The sequence below is a fragment of the Nycticebus coucang genome, chromosome 1, assembly GCF_027406575.1.
Source record: "Nycticebus coucang isolate mNycCou1 chromosome 1, mNycCou1.pri, whole genome shotgun sequence".
Taxonomy (NCBI): domain Eukaryota; kingdom Metazoa; phylum Chordata; class Mammalia; order Primates; family Lorisidae; genus Nycticebus; species Nycticebus coucang.
Genome location: NC_069780.1, coordinates 80,255,469 through 80,270,394, shown reverse-complemented (window position 1 = coordinate 80,270,394; position 14,926 = coordinate 80,255,469). Strand labels below are relative to the sequence as shown.

Here is a 14,926-nt window from a genome sequence, read left to right as displayed (position 1 = left end):
TCTCAGACCTCAGGTTCTGATTTGCTCTTTGGTTTGGTATGCTTCTTCCCTTTGGGGTTTATCTGCAAAGCAGTTTGTGTTGGGCAGCTGGGGGGAAATGTTTAGGCCTCTTGGAGCTTTACTTAGAGATGAAAAGGCCCAGGACCAAATCGGTGAAGAGCGACCTTTTGCTGCCTCCGCAGAGCGCCCCGCAAAGGAGGAAAGACGAAAGCTGAGCTTTTAGGGACGCAGATTTTTGGAGTTAAAAAAGTGCGCTCCCTCCAGATGGCGATTTTACTGGCGTGTTTATGGCCAGGAAGAGGTAGGAGATAACCTTGAGTGGGCTTTCGCCACCCACTCGTTAGGCCCCTCCTCCAAGCCGGAGGAGCACAAAGTGTGTCTGGTAACCTGGGCCAGAAGGACAACCAAGGCCAAAGTATCTTCCGAAGGAGGGAAGTGGGGAAGCAGCAGTCCGAGGCTGTCAATGGCTCTAAGTGGCCGGAAAATAGTAACAATGCGCCCTTCTTACTTATAAAAGAACCTCGCCTCCGGGGATTATCTTTTTAGATCTGCACCTCACCCCCTTGAAGGAGGTTGGGGGGGATGGGGGAGAGGAGGCCGCTTGTCTTGGGGTGATTAGTGAAAAGAAGCACTCCCCCCACCCCCACACACACCCCTATCCCGTCCCTTTCCTGGCACCCTATTCCCGGTTTATAGCTGTGAACTTACTGTTTGCAGTTCTCAAAGACTCTAGACCCCAGCCTCCCAAGAGCAGAGGCCGGCCTGTCCGTTCCTCTCTGCACACCCGGCGCCCAGCGTGGTTTCCGCTGGTACACGTCGGATGAATGAACTAGTCCCTCCGAGGCCGCTCTTCCCAGCCAACCCACCTGGCACTGTTTGCCAGTCTCCTGTGCTGGCCACTGGCCTTTCCAAACGGTCGCCTGGGGGCCAGTACTCATGCGCCCCCGAGCGCCCTGCCGCCAGGGCCGGTGTGTGTTAAGGCCCGAGATGGCCTGAGTGTCGTGTGTCATCCCACTCACTTAAGTCTGGGAGGAAAGTCTCTTCTCCCAAACCGGCAAATGGTGGCCAGTCCCGTGGAATTCTGACGGGGCGTTTCTGCAATGGCAAAATCTTCCAGACAACTCAATACAAAAAATAACAAGCCTAACTTGTTATTCCGTTTTCCGTAAAAGCTTTGCTCATTCGACTCTATTTAAAAAATATATATATATATATTTTTTTTTTTAAGGCCTAGGGGAGCACACGGCATGGGCCAAGCTGCTAAACTGTGGCTGGAGATCGGGAGGAAAGAAGTTTGCCCAGGCGGACTGGGGCAAGCAGGTCCTGAGCTCGAGCCTAGGCAATAAAGAGCCCGGGGGGCAGCCGGCTCTCGGCTCCTGGGGACACGGTCTCGCCCCACAATTCCACAGCGCGAGGGGAAACTTTGGGCTGGGACAAAACAAACCCCAGCCAGAGCCACACAGGGGGCGGAGCGCGTTCCCTCCGGGACCCGGCTCGGAGCCTCTCGCCGTGGTTCTCGCGTGGTCCCCTCTCCTGCAGCCGGCGCCCCACTGGCTCACTGTTGGGGCGCAGCGGCCAGACCCGCCCGTGCGTTGTTTAAAGCAATCCTACAGCGCGCGCGCGGCAGGATCTGGGGAGGGGGCGCAGCCAGAACTTCCCTCCAGAGAGCGCGTGAGGGGCATTCTCAACCCAAAACCAGACCACGAAAGTAGTGACCAGCCCTCCTCAGATTACCCTGCCTTGGCTCCTCCCTTGCTCCCCCCACCTCATATTTGCATAAAAAAGGCCAAGAAAACTCTGGCTGTGCCCCAGCTGCTGCTCATTCTGCTCCCCCAGGTCGGAGCTCCCTGGAGCTGCGCACCGGCTAGCAGCGCCTCGCCCGCGCAGTCTTCCCCGAGTCCGGCTTTGAGCGCGGGCTTCCCAGGTCCCCGAGCCGCGCCGAGCAAAGCGAGCGGGCCCGGGACGAGCTACGGCTCCTGCCGCCTAGCGCTTCCCCGGCTCGGCTCTCTCCGCCCCCCGGGGGTCGCGCGCCCACGATGCCGCAGGGCCCCGGCTCGCTGCTGCTGCTCGTCCTCGCCTTGCACTGCTGCCTGGGCTCAGCGCGCGGGCTCTTCCTCTTCGGTCAGCCCGACTTCTCCTACAAGCGCAGCAACTGCAAGCCCATCCCGGCCAACCTGCAGCTGTGTCACGGCATCGAGTACCAGAACATGCGGCTGCCCAACCTGCTGGGCCATGAGACCATGAAGGAGGTGCTGGAGCAGGCGGGCGCCTGGATCCCGCTGGTCATGAAGCAGTGCCACCCGGACACCAAGAAGTTCCTGTGCTCGCTCTTCGCCCCCGTCTGCCTGGACGACCTGGACGAAACCATCCAGCCGTGCCACTCGCTCTGCGTGCAGGTGAAGGACCGCTGCGCCCCGGTCATGTCCGCCTTCGGCTTCCCCTGGCCCGACATGCTCGAGTGCGACCGCTTCCCCCAGGACAACGACCTCTGCATCCCCCTCGCTAGCAGCGACCACCTCCTACCGGCCACCGAGGAAGGTAAGCCGCCCTCTCACTCCCCCAACTCCCAGCTGGGCTGAGCCGCTGCGGCGGGATCCCTCTCTTGTACCCGGCGTCCCGGTCCATCCTCGCGCTCCCTGCCCTGGTCTGTCATCGCGACAAGCCTGTTGTCAAATTTGAGACACCCCACCCTTGCCCCAAGTCTCTCATTCTTTTCCCGTGTTGTACCAGGTATACTTAAGGGACGGCTACTAAAAAAAGAAAGAAAAGAAAACCAGGAACTGAAAGGGCCCTTTTTTAAAAAAGCAGACATACAATTAAGGTTAAAGATGCTGCGCTGGGGCCAGGCTGAGTGGCCTCGTGGGGCGAGCATCCCGGCCGGAGGCGGCTCGCTCAGCCTCTTTGGGCACCTTGTCTCCCCTGGGCAGGATTCTAGTGGCAGGAACGCTTCCTGTGCAGGCAGGATAAACAGGACGCACGAGCAGATGATCTGTTGAGGTATTCTTTGTCCTTTGCCAATTTAGGTTTTGAAACTAAAACCAGGACCGGCTCAGAGCGTGCAGAAAAATTGAACATTGCTTGTCACCACTCAGGTGTTGAGGAAAAGGGCATCAAGGGAGTCTCCGAGAATCCTTGTTATATCACTGTCAGCTTTTATCTTAGGAGTGGTTTTAATTAACTGGAGAAAATCATGCAAAAGGCAGATTCTCAAGTTTTTAGAAAACAGAGGGGGAGTTCCTGTGCAAAAACCATCAAAGCAATGAAAACCGCATGGGCCCTTGATATTCTTCCTGAGAGGAAAACACACACAATGTGTCTAAGCTGATTTGGGTCCCCTGGGGTGGGAAGGGGGCTTCCTAATCCCTTTCAGGGCTTCGGCAGCATTGCTCTTTCAAAATCTCTAATTGTTTTCCTGCAGACATCATTAGTTAAAGAAAATGCAAAGTTCTTTAGCAATCTTTCCTGGCAGGCACCATGAGTTTGCAATCATCTTATTGGTTAGGTTTCTAATTTATTGCAAATGTTTGGCATTTTTCAAACATTTGTCCAACATATACCATAGACCAACCAATACAGGTTTGTAGTATTTTATATACATACTGAGAGCTCCTAATTGTAAATGTTTGATTTTGTTTGCGTGAGAGGGGCTGAGGGCAGTTTTGTGGGTGTTGCTTTTGTTTTTATTTCACTATCAGCAGCATTCAGCACTGTATGTTCCTCCAAAAAGTCACTTTTCTCCTTCAAAATAAGTTTATGTTCTTAGAAATTTGTCTGGTTATTTTACTAATTTGGTAAATAACTCCTATGATGAGTCACGTTATTTTTTCTGTGAGAATTCAATTTCATATTAATTGAATTTCACTTAATTCACCTAAATTTTAAAAACAGCATGAACATATTTATAAGTGAGAGAATGGAAGTGTTTTTCTTTTCTTTTTCTTTTTTTTCCTTTTCCTAAGAAATCAGAGAGCTCCTCTGATAATTGTGGTAGCACACAATTTCTAGGTTTGGTCAGACCCCATAAACACTTTTTCTTCATCTTTGCTTAACTCCAGGAACAGGTAGGTTTGTTTGTTTGTTTGTTTGTTTTAAGAATTTGAAACAGGCAATGAGGGGCGAGAAGAGCCTGCACCAGGAATCTTGTAGGTAACAATGAAATAAAGTTACTCCAGCACAAACGTGGCAGAAGGCACAAGGTGACACAGAAACAGTTACAGCTGGCTGTTGCATTTAGTGAGGTGTGTTTCCAAGCTAGAAACAGCCCACATGTAATTCTTACAACACTAGCCAGCCATGCCTCCCAGGCCAGACTTGAAATGTCTTGAAATGACTCCCGTGAGACACAGCTCTGTTGAATAGAGTGGGCTACACGTGTCCTGCTGCTCAGAAGGACAATCTTTTAGTTGTATTGTGTGGATACTAGTCTTCCGAAGTCCTTCAAGGGTCTTTGGCTGTTTTGATACTTTCTCTTTAGGCTTTTGGAATAACTTTTTCAGACTGAAAAGCTAGAACCTGTCCTGGTAAATAGTAGCTACATAACCCCAGAACACTCTCCCTACAATTCTCAAAAAGAGAGTCATTGTTTTTTAAACAATATATGAGCGTATATGAGTGTTCTCATTTTGCCTACTTCAAAAATCAAACCACAGATGACTTTCTTAGGAATGAGTGATCCTACTTTTATAGAAGAGGGTCATATAGGACAACTGCTCTTGCCTGGATAAGTTCCTTTGAGTTGTTTACAAACGCCACCTGCTGTTCCCTTTTAAGCAAACTTACTAAAGATTTTTTCCCCATTTCTAGCTCCAAAGGTTTGTGAAGCCTGCAAAAATAAAAATGATGATGACAACGACATAATGGAAACTCTTTGTAAAAATGATTTTGGTAAGTAATACAACAACAACAGATTTCACACTCAGAAGTTTTATTTACTTAATCTTATTGGTTAGGTTTCTAATTTATTGCAAATGTTTGGCATTTTTCAAACATTTGTCCAACCAGTAAAACTTAAAGGCACAAATCATTAAGATGTTGCTAAGGGTTGGGTAACGTACAATCATCACACTCATGTTTCCCCAAATCATCTACCTTGCTCTATCCTAGTCTCCATATGTAACTGTCACTTATTGATTCATATCTTATTACATGAGAAGCACTGGGTTTTTTAAGCTATAATCAAATAATGAGAATTATTCTGATTATCAATTTTCCTTAGCACACTTTAAATCTCATTTTGGCTTTTTCTTTCCAACAAGCATAATCCTGAGGCATATTCTCTTTCAGTTACTTAACACATGCACCAGGGATGGAAATATAAATATCAGCCCCAGCAAAACAGATTCAAGGCATAACATTGCCACAAATAAAAATTTACGCTGGCATCAAATACAAATTTTTTTACTTTATTCGTAACTTATAATGATTTCCTCCTCTGTGCTACACCATTAGTGAATATATCCAAGCACTGGGTAATAATCTGTTTGGGAGGAAATTTAAAAAGAAGATTGGTTTACTGAGAAGACATCTATTACGGAACACCTAACAACCTTGAAGCACCATCTTAAAATCCTTTAGAAGAAAAGGCTTTTGTAAAGTTTTTATGAATAAGTCTAGAAACATTTGCCATACTTTTCCAGATAGTTTTTTTTTTCTTAAGCCTAGAAATTTACTTTAGCAAGAAACATAAAAGATACCATGGTACCATAGAAAACGTGTGATATGTTAACCCAGGTTCCATAAAGTATAAGTCACTCCCCTTAAGATAGGGAAAGTAAAAGGAAAGTTGGGATTTTGACCATACAGAAGTCCACCAGCCCCTCATCTGCTGACTTCAGGCCTCTCAGGTGTGGGAAGAGCCCATCTAGACACAGGATCAATGTTAAATTCAGAGTTGGGAGTGGCCAAGAACTTCCCCAGACTTCAGAGGCTTTCTTGCTTTCATCCTATTCTAGGGGTAGGCACTTTTTGGTGTGTTTGAGTGGTTGAAACCCTTTAAAAGTATTTATTCAGGCAGTAATACTATTACTTAATAGTAAACAGGTATGATCACTGTTCTATCAATCAATGATGGATGCCAGCAGATCCATATTAACCTTTCTACATATTCAGCTACCTCCTTAAGACAGAGGGAAATCACTCCATCTCCCACTGGTGATGCCTCACCCCCAGGCTCTCTTTACCTTACCATCCCAGCAATTTTAAGTCTGGTCAGTCCCTGAAACTCAGGAACAACCCAGTCACTGTCCTTGACAGGCCCAGGAGGTATCCTCCAGGAAGTAATCTGAGTTTAACCTTGTCTGGTCCCAGAAAAACCACAGCCCCAGTGTTAGGAAAGGCTTCACACTGCTGCAGAAGGAGAATAAGGGGAGGGAGCTCAAAGTCTCAACCAACCTTTCATCTTAGGAAGAGCCACAAATGGGGTTGATAAGGTTCCACATATGTATATTCAAATATACGGAGCTCTCACTCTGGCTGAGAGCCAGTCATGTAAGCAGCAGATAATCCCAAGTCTCCAGAGCCTTACCAGAACGGGGTTCCTCTCTTTCATGCTGCCTGATTTAATTAAGGGCAAGATAGAAGAATTACATTTTAATAAAATGTGTATTAGAAATGCAATAACATATAATATCATTTTCTTCTGGGAGCTTATGTCCTTTATACTACATACAGTCGGATGCCTTTACTGACTTTCATGGAAAAGTTGGTTGTTATATTGTGCGGCTCAATAACTGCTGATTTAGGAAAACATACTCATGTACACACATTACTTGCTTTGTGGCTACCTTACAGAAGACCCTCTCTAAGGATGCCCTATCAAGACCTGACCCCCAAAATGGGAGAGGAGTCAATGAGCCCTAGTGTTGTCTACCCCTAAAGAGAGAAAGCCTTTCAAAGCAACCTGGAAGTTATCACACTTAACATATCACACGTACAGACACTTCACAAGCTCTGTTTTCTATTTCTTCACTCTCTCTTTGACACACAAAGAGATAGTGAAGCAAAATTTCGAGAACTGTATTATACGGGTGTAGTCTTGGTTTATAAGCAATATTCCATATGGCCTCTGTTCTCTGGAGATTAAGGAGGACAAATGAATACCCTGTGTCCCCAAAAATAAATAAGACAGTGTCTTATTTTAAGGTGTGCTCCTAAAGATGCGCTAGGTCTTATTTTCAGGGGACGTCTTATCTTCCCTGTGAGTAGGTCTTATTTTCAGGGAAACAGGGTAGAAATCTGACTGATTTAAATTGAATCATCTGGAAAGGTGTCACATTCTTTCCCACTGCACTCCTAAAATAACAGAGAAAATACAGAACACCTACCACAATCGTACAAGTATTGGTGAATACACAGCAGCTCAGAACTGCCTTCTTATTATACAACCTTTGTTGGACCAAATAACATTACCTCTGCCTCCTCTCATACCCTGCATCCCCAGTCACATCTTCCAGGGCAGAAAAAGTATTTGGAGCTTTGAGTCCCAAGGCTTGGTCCCAGCAGAAAATCCAAGGAGGCCCAAATGTTTTCTGACAGTAAGAGTTTGCAAAGTTGGTTATTTTAGAGCTAGGCAAAGATGAGTAATAAATCTTCCTCCTGGTTAACAGTGATAATTTTTCTGATGTTTGGAGCTCAGGAATATTTCATTTGACCAGGTCAAATTTTGCACATGCCCTGTCTGCTGTAGATAAAGCTCCCAGGGAACATGGAATGAGTCTGTTTCTCCCACCATGGTAAGGTATTCCAGCACCTCCTCCCCTGTGCAGAAGCTACAGGAACACGCCACATTTCTTCACATTTCTTCTTGAGTCTCATAAACTTTTGAGAACTCAGTCCTGTGGTTCAGATGCAGATGATATCAGACAAAAAGCATGGCTGGCATCCTTGATTTACCTTGTGAAGCTTCTATAATTTCCTGGTTTGCTAGCAATTTATACTCAGTTAAATTCCCTTTCTAAGATTTAGAAAAAGAAAACCTCAAAGAGTTACACAAACACAGAAAACTCTTCCTGTATTACTAATTTAAACAAGAGATTAAACCCAATCAAAGTTAGGAAGTCATACTCACATACTATCCATAGAGAACAGCTGTCAGTGCCACCAAGGGTCTTAGGACATACTGGAGTTGGTCTGGTCAAAGCTCCAACCACCACAAAGAAAAAAATAATAATAAATGACTTTGCCTCAAGAGACTATAGTGGTGGTATAAAAGGAGACTTGGGAACCAGAATTCTGAGTACTAGACTCAGCTAGGAAACAATCTATCTGGGTGACCTCATGCAAGTCACTAAACTCTAGACTTAAGAGTCTCTGTGTACTAACAAGAGATTTTAATGAGATAATCCCTTCTAACCTTAAAAAATCTGTCCTTTTCCTGCCTTCATGAAGTCTTGAAATTTAATTCCACCATGTACATTTGTAGAGTTTTCTTGCCTAAAACATACTGTTCGTGAGTATAAGACATGTCTTTTATAGCATAAACCACTTACTTTTGGTCTTCAAATTCTAATGAGTCTACATATACATTTTGGAAGCAGTGCATATATGATCTGTGAACACCTTGCCGTTGGACAGGCAAATGAGAGCATATGAGGATGAGGTCTTCAGAAAAACACTTTTATGGCTAAACATGTTGTGCTCTTAAAAAGAAACTTGCATATTTTTTCTCCTAGTTACTTTACCAAATCGAATGCAGCTGTAAGATCAATTCTCCTTCCCTGTAATCTGTTCTTTAGAAAACAATGATTGTGTGATATAATTTCCTTACAGGTTTGTCCAAAAACCTCTCTAACATAATAATTGAGTTTAAATTTAGTTTATGGCCACAGAAGGATCATGTTTCACCTAAAGAGTCAGGCATTTCTTTTCATGCCGAAGTTTCCAATAGGGCAAGTCATTTGTTGGGGCGAGCTTGAACCACTTGCAACCTTCTTACAAACACAAGGGGGAGGAAACAAGAAAAGTTAATTGAGTCCTGCAAAGAGAAAGAGTTTTGAAAAGATGGCTGATCTGAAACAAAGTGGCTGGCAAATGCTTTGAGGCTTTAGAAATGGAGCCACCTGCTGCCCCAGCTCCCAACCCCCTACCTGTAGCCCCTGACAGCCTCATTAGCTCTAGGAAGCTCTCTTCCCTCCCACAGGCTAAGTCACACAAATGGCTCAGAATGGGGTGAGGAAGCGTCCAACCTGAAACTGTACTCCCTCACTGTATGGTATGATTTCTTTCTGCCCTCTCTTGTCTTCCTAGCCTTGAAAATAAAAGTAAAGGAGATAACCTACATCAACAGAGATACCAAAATCATCCTGGAAACCAAGAGCAAGACCATTTACAAGCTGAACGGTGTGTCTGAACGGGACCTGAAGAAATCGGTGCTGTGGCTCAAAGACAGCTTGCAGTGCACCTGTGAGGAGATGAACGACATCAACGCACCCTATCTGGTGATGGGACAGAAGCAGGGCGGGGAGCTGGTGATCACCTCGGTGAAGCGGTGGCAGAAGGGGCAGAGAGAGTTCAAGCGAATCTCCCGCAGCATCCGCAAGCTGCAGTGCTAGTTCCGGTGCCGGGATGGTGCCCGACAGGCCAGCCCCAGAGCTGGCTGACGATTCCCAAGCACAGTCCAGGCTGCTGGCCGCCCCGTCCCCGGCCTGGAGTGGCCCCCCTGCCTTTTGCACGTTCGCATCCCCAGCACTTCCTGAGTTATAAGGCCTTAGGAGGCCTCAGGAATGGATAGCTGTTCTCACACAAAGGAAAAACCCACCCAAATCTTGTAGAAATGTTCAAACTAGTAAAATCATGAATATCTGTATGAAGTTTTAAAATAGCTCACTTTAAAGCTAGTTTTGAATAGGTGCAACTGTGACTTGAGTCTACGTTTTGCTTTTTCTGTTTGTCAGCTGATATTCACTTCCCACTGAGGTTGTGTAACATGCAAATTGCTTCATTCTCTGTGACCCAAACTTGTGGGTCACAAACCCAGTTGAGATAAAGCTGGCTGTTATCTCAACATCTTCCTCAGCTCCAGCCTGAGACTGTGTTTGAGTCTTGTTAACAATTGGTCGTTTTACACCTGGGGAACTTAAGCTGTTGCATATTACCATATTCCAGCTACCACACTTCCATTTATAAAAAGCACACTGACCATGCCTCCAAGCATGATATTTCAAATAAAGGGCAACACAAATGCATTTTATAATTGAACTGAGTATTTTAAGCCTTGTTTAAAACATTTTTACTTAATTTTTGCAAATTAAACCATTGTAGCTTACCTGTAATATACATAGTAGTTTACCTTTAAAAGTTGTAAAAATATTGCTTTAACCAACACTGTAAATAATTCAGATAAACATTATATTCTTGTATATAAACTTTACATCCTGTTTTAACTATTCTTGTCTTCTGTCTTGTCTTAGTAGAAGGATGTGGGGAGGGAGCTATGAACGAAGCCCCGCCATCCAGTACTTTAAAGTTACCTCCTTCTCCAGAGTCTCAGAAAGTATCTCCCCGATGCTCCGATGCTCCGCCTCCCCTGGTCCCTGCATCTCATACAGACTTCACCACAGTCGACCCTGCCAGAAGCAGAGATATTTTTCAGGCTCTGGAAAGGGATGGCCTTTTTCCCCTACCCCCCTTCTCAGCAGTTGAGCTGTAGCTATGTGGCAACACTAAAGTTCATGAGCTTTACAGGGTGCTTTTCATTTCCTAAAATTTTCATAATGAAAAACAGTAACCATTGCAAAAATGTTCATTCTTTCCCTGCCTGAACTCTACCCTCAGATAAAGAGAGCCGTGATTTGGAGAGTATGCATCGGTAGGCCAGGAGTCAAAAGGGGACAGTAAACTACTAGCACGAAGCTGAGAAGGGGGACACACAGACGTCCATCCATCCGTCAAATGCTGTCTGAGTCCTTCTGGGCTTCTGTAACAAGATACTTGAGATTAGGTAGTAAATAAAACGGCAGAAATCTATTTCTCACAGTTCTGGAGCCTGGGAGGTCCAAGATCAAGGCACTGGCAAGTGGTGTGCGATGAGGGCTCTGCTTCAGAGATGAAGCCTTCCTCCTTGCTGTGTCCTCGGGCCTCTTCTATCAGAGCACACTAATCCCATTCGTCCAAGCACTTCAATATTTTATTATGGAACCACCACAGAAATTCTAATAGACACATAAAGAAACTGAGGCTCTTAAAGGTTGGGAAGCACAGCTCATAGAGGCAAGGCTGAAACTCAGCCCCATCAGACAACAAATTCCGCCTCCTATTCAACCTGTGAGTGGATCACAGAGACATGACAGCACACATCCACTCTAAGATGTCAGTATTTACTGATCACCCATGACGTGTCAGGCCCCATTCTGAGTGCTGGGGATACAGACCTGAGTGCTGGGGATACAGACCTGAGTCCTCATTCTTATGGAGTCCTCCTCTTACACGAGGGGGTGGCAGAAAATAAATAACCATGATGATTGGGTTATAAAGTGCAGGTAATGAGTGACAGCAGCAGTTTTCCCAGCAAATATGAAATTCTGAGCAATGTGAAGCCTTTATCCAGTGGCCTTTTATCAAGTTAGATAAAAAATTTCCTGAACATACATTCACATTCATCTCTCTCCAACATTTCAAGTTTTTCTGGCACCAAAAGTTAATATAGTCCACTGCTGAGCAAAAATCGGTGTTTTGAGATGGCCAGTCTGCCATTTTTCCCCCTTTGCTGGCAAAGGAATAAATTTCCCTTTCCTCCTCCGAAACAACTTGTGCTTGTTTTTTCTGATGCAGCCTCGAGAACAAGTACCGAATTTTTGGTAACAGAAGGCATTCCATGGTGGGCTCACTGGCTTCCCAGTAATATGGTATCTGCTGAAGAAGCTGGGAGCAGCCGGGTCAGCACCTTTGTCCTCAGGATGACAGAGTATGGGATGGTCCCAACACCTGCCAGGGCCCGTGTACCTCTGGGGAACTCCAGTCTCTGTCTCCCTGAAGTAGATGTAGCTCCCCACAACCTGAACTGAGTTGAGAGAAGAAAATGAACTTGGAAAGGGTCCACACACTAGGCCTTTTTTTTTTTTTTTTTTTTTCAGATTAATATGAGGGTACATACAATTAGGTTACAACGTTTGTTTGCATTTGTTAGGTAGAGTCCCTGTTGTAGTTGTGTCTCTTATCCAGAAAGTGTGCCACATACCCTTACATCATGCCCATTAGGTGGGAACACATCAATCTTCCTCCCTCCTCTCCTCTCCTTCCTGCCCCCAACCTGAATTAAATCGAGTTTTTCTCTCCTGTAGGTGTGTATTAGTTCGTCTACTGGCTTCATATTAGTATTGAGTACATTGGATGCTTGCTTTTCCATTCTTGTGATACTTTACTAAAGAGAACGTTCTCCAACTCTGATCAAAATATGTAAAGTCTCGGGCAACACCTGTGGCTCAGTAGGGTGCTGACCCCATATGCAGAGGGTGGGTGGCTAAATTGCAACAAAAAAATAGCCAGGCATTGTGGCAGGCGCCTGCAGTCCCAGCTACTCAGGAGGCTGAGGCAAGAGAATTACCTAAGCCCAGGAGCTGCAGGTTGCTGTAATGCCATAGCACTCTACCGAGGGCAACAAAATAAGACTCTGTCTCTTAAAAAAAAAAAAAAAAGTAAAGTCTCCACCTTTTTATGGCTGAATAGTAGTCCACAGTATACATATACCACAGTTTATTAATCAATTCATGGGTTGTTGATGGGCAGTTGGGTTGTTTCCACATCTTTGCAATTGTAAATTGAGCTTCAATAAATAATCCAGTGCAATTGTCCTTGTGATAAATCGATTTTTTTTTCTTCTGGGTAGATGCCTAGTAACACCAGGCCTTTTGTTGGGTAAGTTCCCCAGCATGTAGGCTGAGACGCTGATTCTACCCATATGGGGTTTTTCAGATCTTCCTGTTGGTTCTGTTTGTTTTGAGGTACTTTTTTTGGGGTAGAAGTCATGCGGTTGAGTGCATCTAGGGAACCTGGTTTGAACTTGGAGCTAGTTTCCAGGGAAAAGGGAATAAAGAGGGGGGACTAGGCCACCATTTAGGAAGGTTTTACCTTCTAGCCCATTTTAAACATTTGAAACAGGAGATCAGGGACCCTAGAAAAGGCAGGAATAAAAAGTTAAAGAAGATAGGGCGGCACCTGTGGCTCAATGGAGTAAGGCGCCGGCCCCATACACCAGAGGTGGCAGGTTCAAACCCAGCCCTGGCCAAAACTGCAAAAAAAAAAAAAAAAAGTTAAAGAAAATAAAAAGGAAAAACAACAAACCAAAGATTCAGGTGTCAGAAGGGATAAATACATATAAATGTGCCAAAACTAATGGAAAGAAATAATCTGGAAGGAACTGGCCCATCTAAATATTCCCTTTCCATTCAAGCCAAAAATCACATGGTCATACACATAAAATGAGATGCAAAACTTTGGCTCTGAGCCGCTAATGGGATGCATGCCTCCTTCAGCCACATTTTGAGTAGTCAACCACTGGGGCATCTTGCTAATATCTGCCTCTTGCCATATACAATCACATCTTACAGAACAGGGATGTGTTCGGAGAAATGTGATGTCTTGTGATTTCATCACTGTACAAACATCATAGAGTATACTTACACAGACCTGTACAGACCTGAACAGCGCGTCACTGCACTGAATACTATGGGCCAGTGTTTTCAACCTTTTTTATCTCATGACACACTTGAACCTACAGTTAAACTTCTGCAGCACAAATTATGTCGTTCAAAAAAGAGTAAAATATATATATATGCTTACTTTGTGCTTTGAACTTCTTTTGAAAATAATTAATGATCTTTCATTTTTTTATTTTTATTATTATTTTTTTTTTTTTGCAACACATCTAAAATCCTCTCACGGCACACCAGGGTTCTGTTCCTGTCTTTGAGGACAGCACAAGCCAATGAGATATAAGTATAGCAGGGCAGATAAGTTTTTGTTTTGTTTTGTATTTTGTTTTATTGTTTTGCTTTGAATAATGGTTCAAATATATGAGGTCTGATAACCAAGTTCATGAACTCATCCTAGAAAAAGTGCTACATGCCTCACTGCTGAATATCACTACGGTCACATTCAAAGTACTCCCCTTGGGGAGCTATACCCTAACACCAGCTCCCAGTCCACCCTTCAAAGCAATTTCGGAACTTTCTCTGGAATGCCATCAAAGTTGTCCTTCTATTATACTTGGTGTGCTGAATGTCATTAAAATGTCTTCTCTGGGTAAAGAAAAAAGTCACTGGGGGCCAGATTAGGTGTCTAAGGAGGTTATACCAATAGTTATTTGTTTCCCAGCTACAGATGTCTTCATAGACAGTGTTATGTGAGCTGGTACATTGGCATGATGCAAGAGCCATGAGTTGTTGGCCAGATTTTCAGCTAAGATTTTCCTAACTGTTTATCAATGTTAGATTGGTCTGCTATGCTTCTCATAGTCAGCTGACAGTTTTAACACACTCTTTAAGGAATTTTTGCATTGTTTTTGTCGGTTCTGCTCATTACTATCTGCCTTGATATCACTTCATCAGTGACATTTTCTCTCCCCTCCGAAAAATGTTTAATCCTTTTTTTATACTGCCATTTTCTTCATGGCATTATCCCCATAAACTTGGACTAACATGTTCCTGATTTCATTTCTACTTTTGCAAAGTTTAGCAAGAAACTTAGAAATGTTTGTTCATTGCTCTAATTCAAGCTCTGACATTCCCGTGATGGCACACAAAAGCACCCAACAATAACAGTGAACACCACTCAGCAATACACCGCCACATGTGGACATTAACACAGCTGTGAGATGCTGATATATAAAGATTATGAAACCTTGCTGAGTTGTTTGTACAGTGCTGCCAACATAAGCATACAGTGGCAAGTTTGCAACTTCATTGTCAGACCTCATAATGGTTCATTTATTCTT

At 44.4% G+C, this 14,926-nt stretch overlaps 1 protein-coding gene across 1 annotated transcript; it reads left to right on the top strand.

Annotated features, from left to right (window-relative positions):
* The first annotated feature begins 1,780 nt into the window (after positions 1 to 1,780).
* SFRP2 (secreted frizzled related protein 2) lies at positions 1,781 to 10,382 on the top strand. The gene is made up of 3 exons (XM_053583299.1): positions 1,781 to 2,538; positions 4,804 to 4,884; positions 9,244 to 10,382. Exons 1-3 carry the CDS (start codon positions 2,037 to 2,039, stop codon positions 9,546 to 9,548), a joined length of 888 nt encoding a protein of 295 aa, XP_053439274.1. The 5' UTR covers positions 1,781 to 2,036; the 3' UTR covers positions 9,549 to 10,382.
* Positions 10,383 to 14,926: the final 4,544 nt, after the last annotated feature.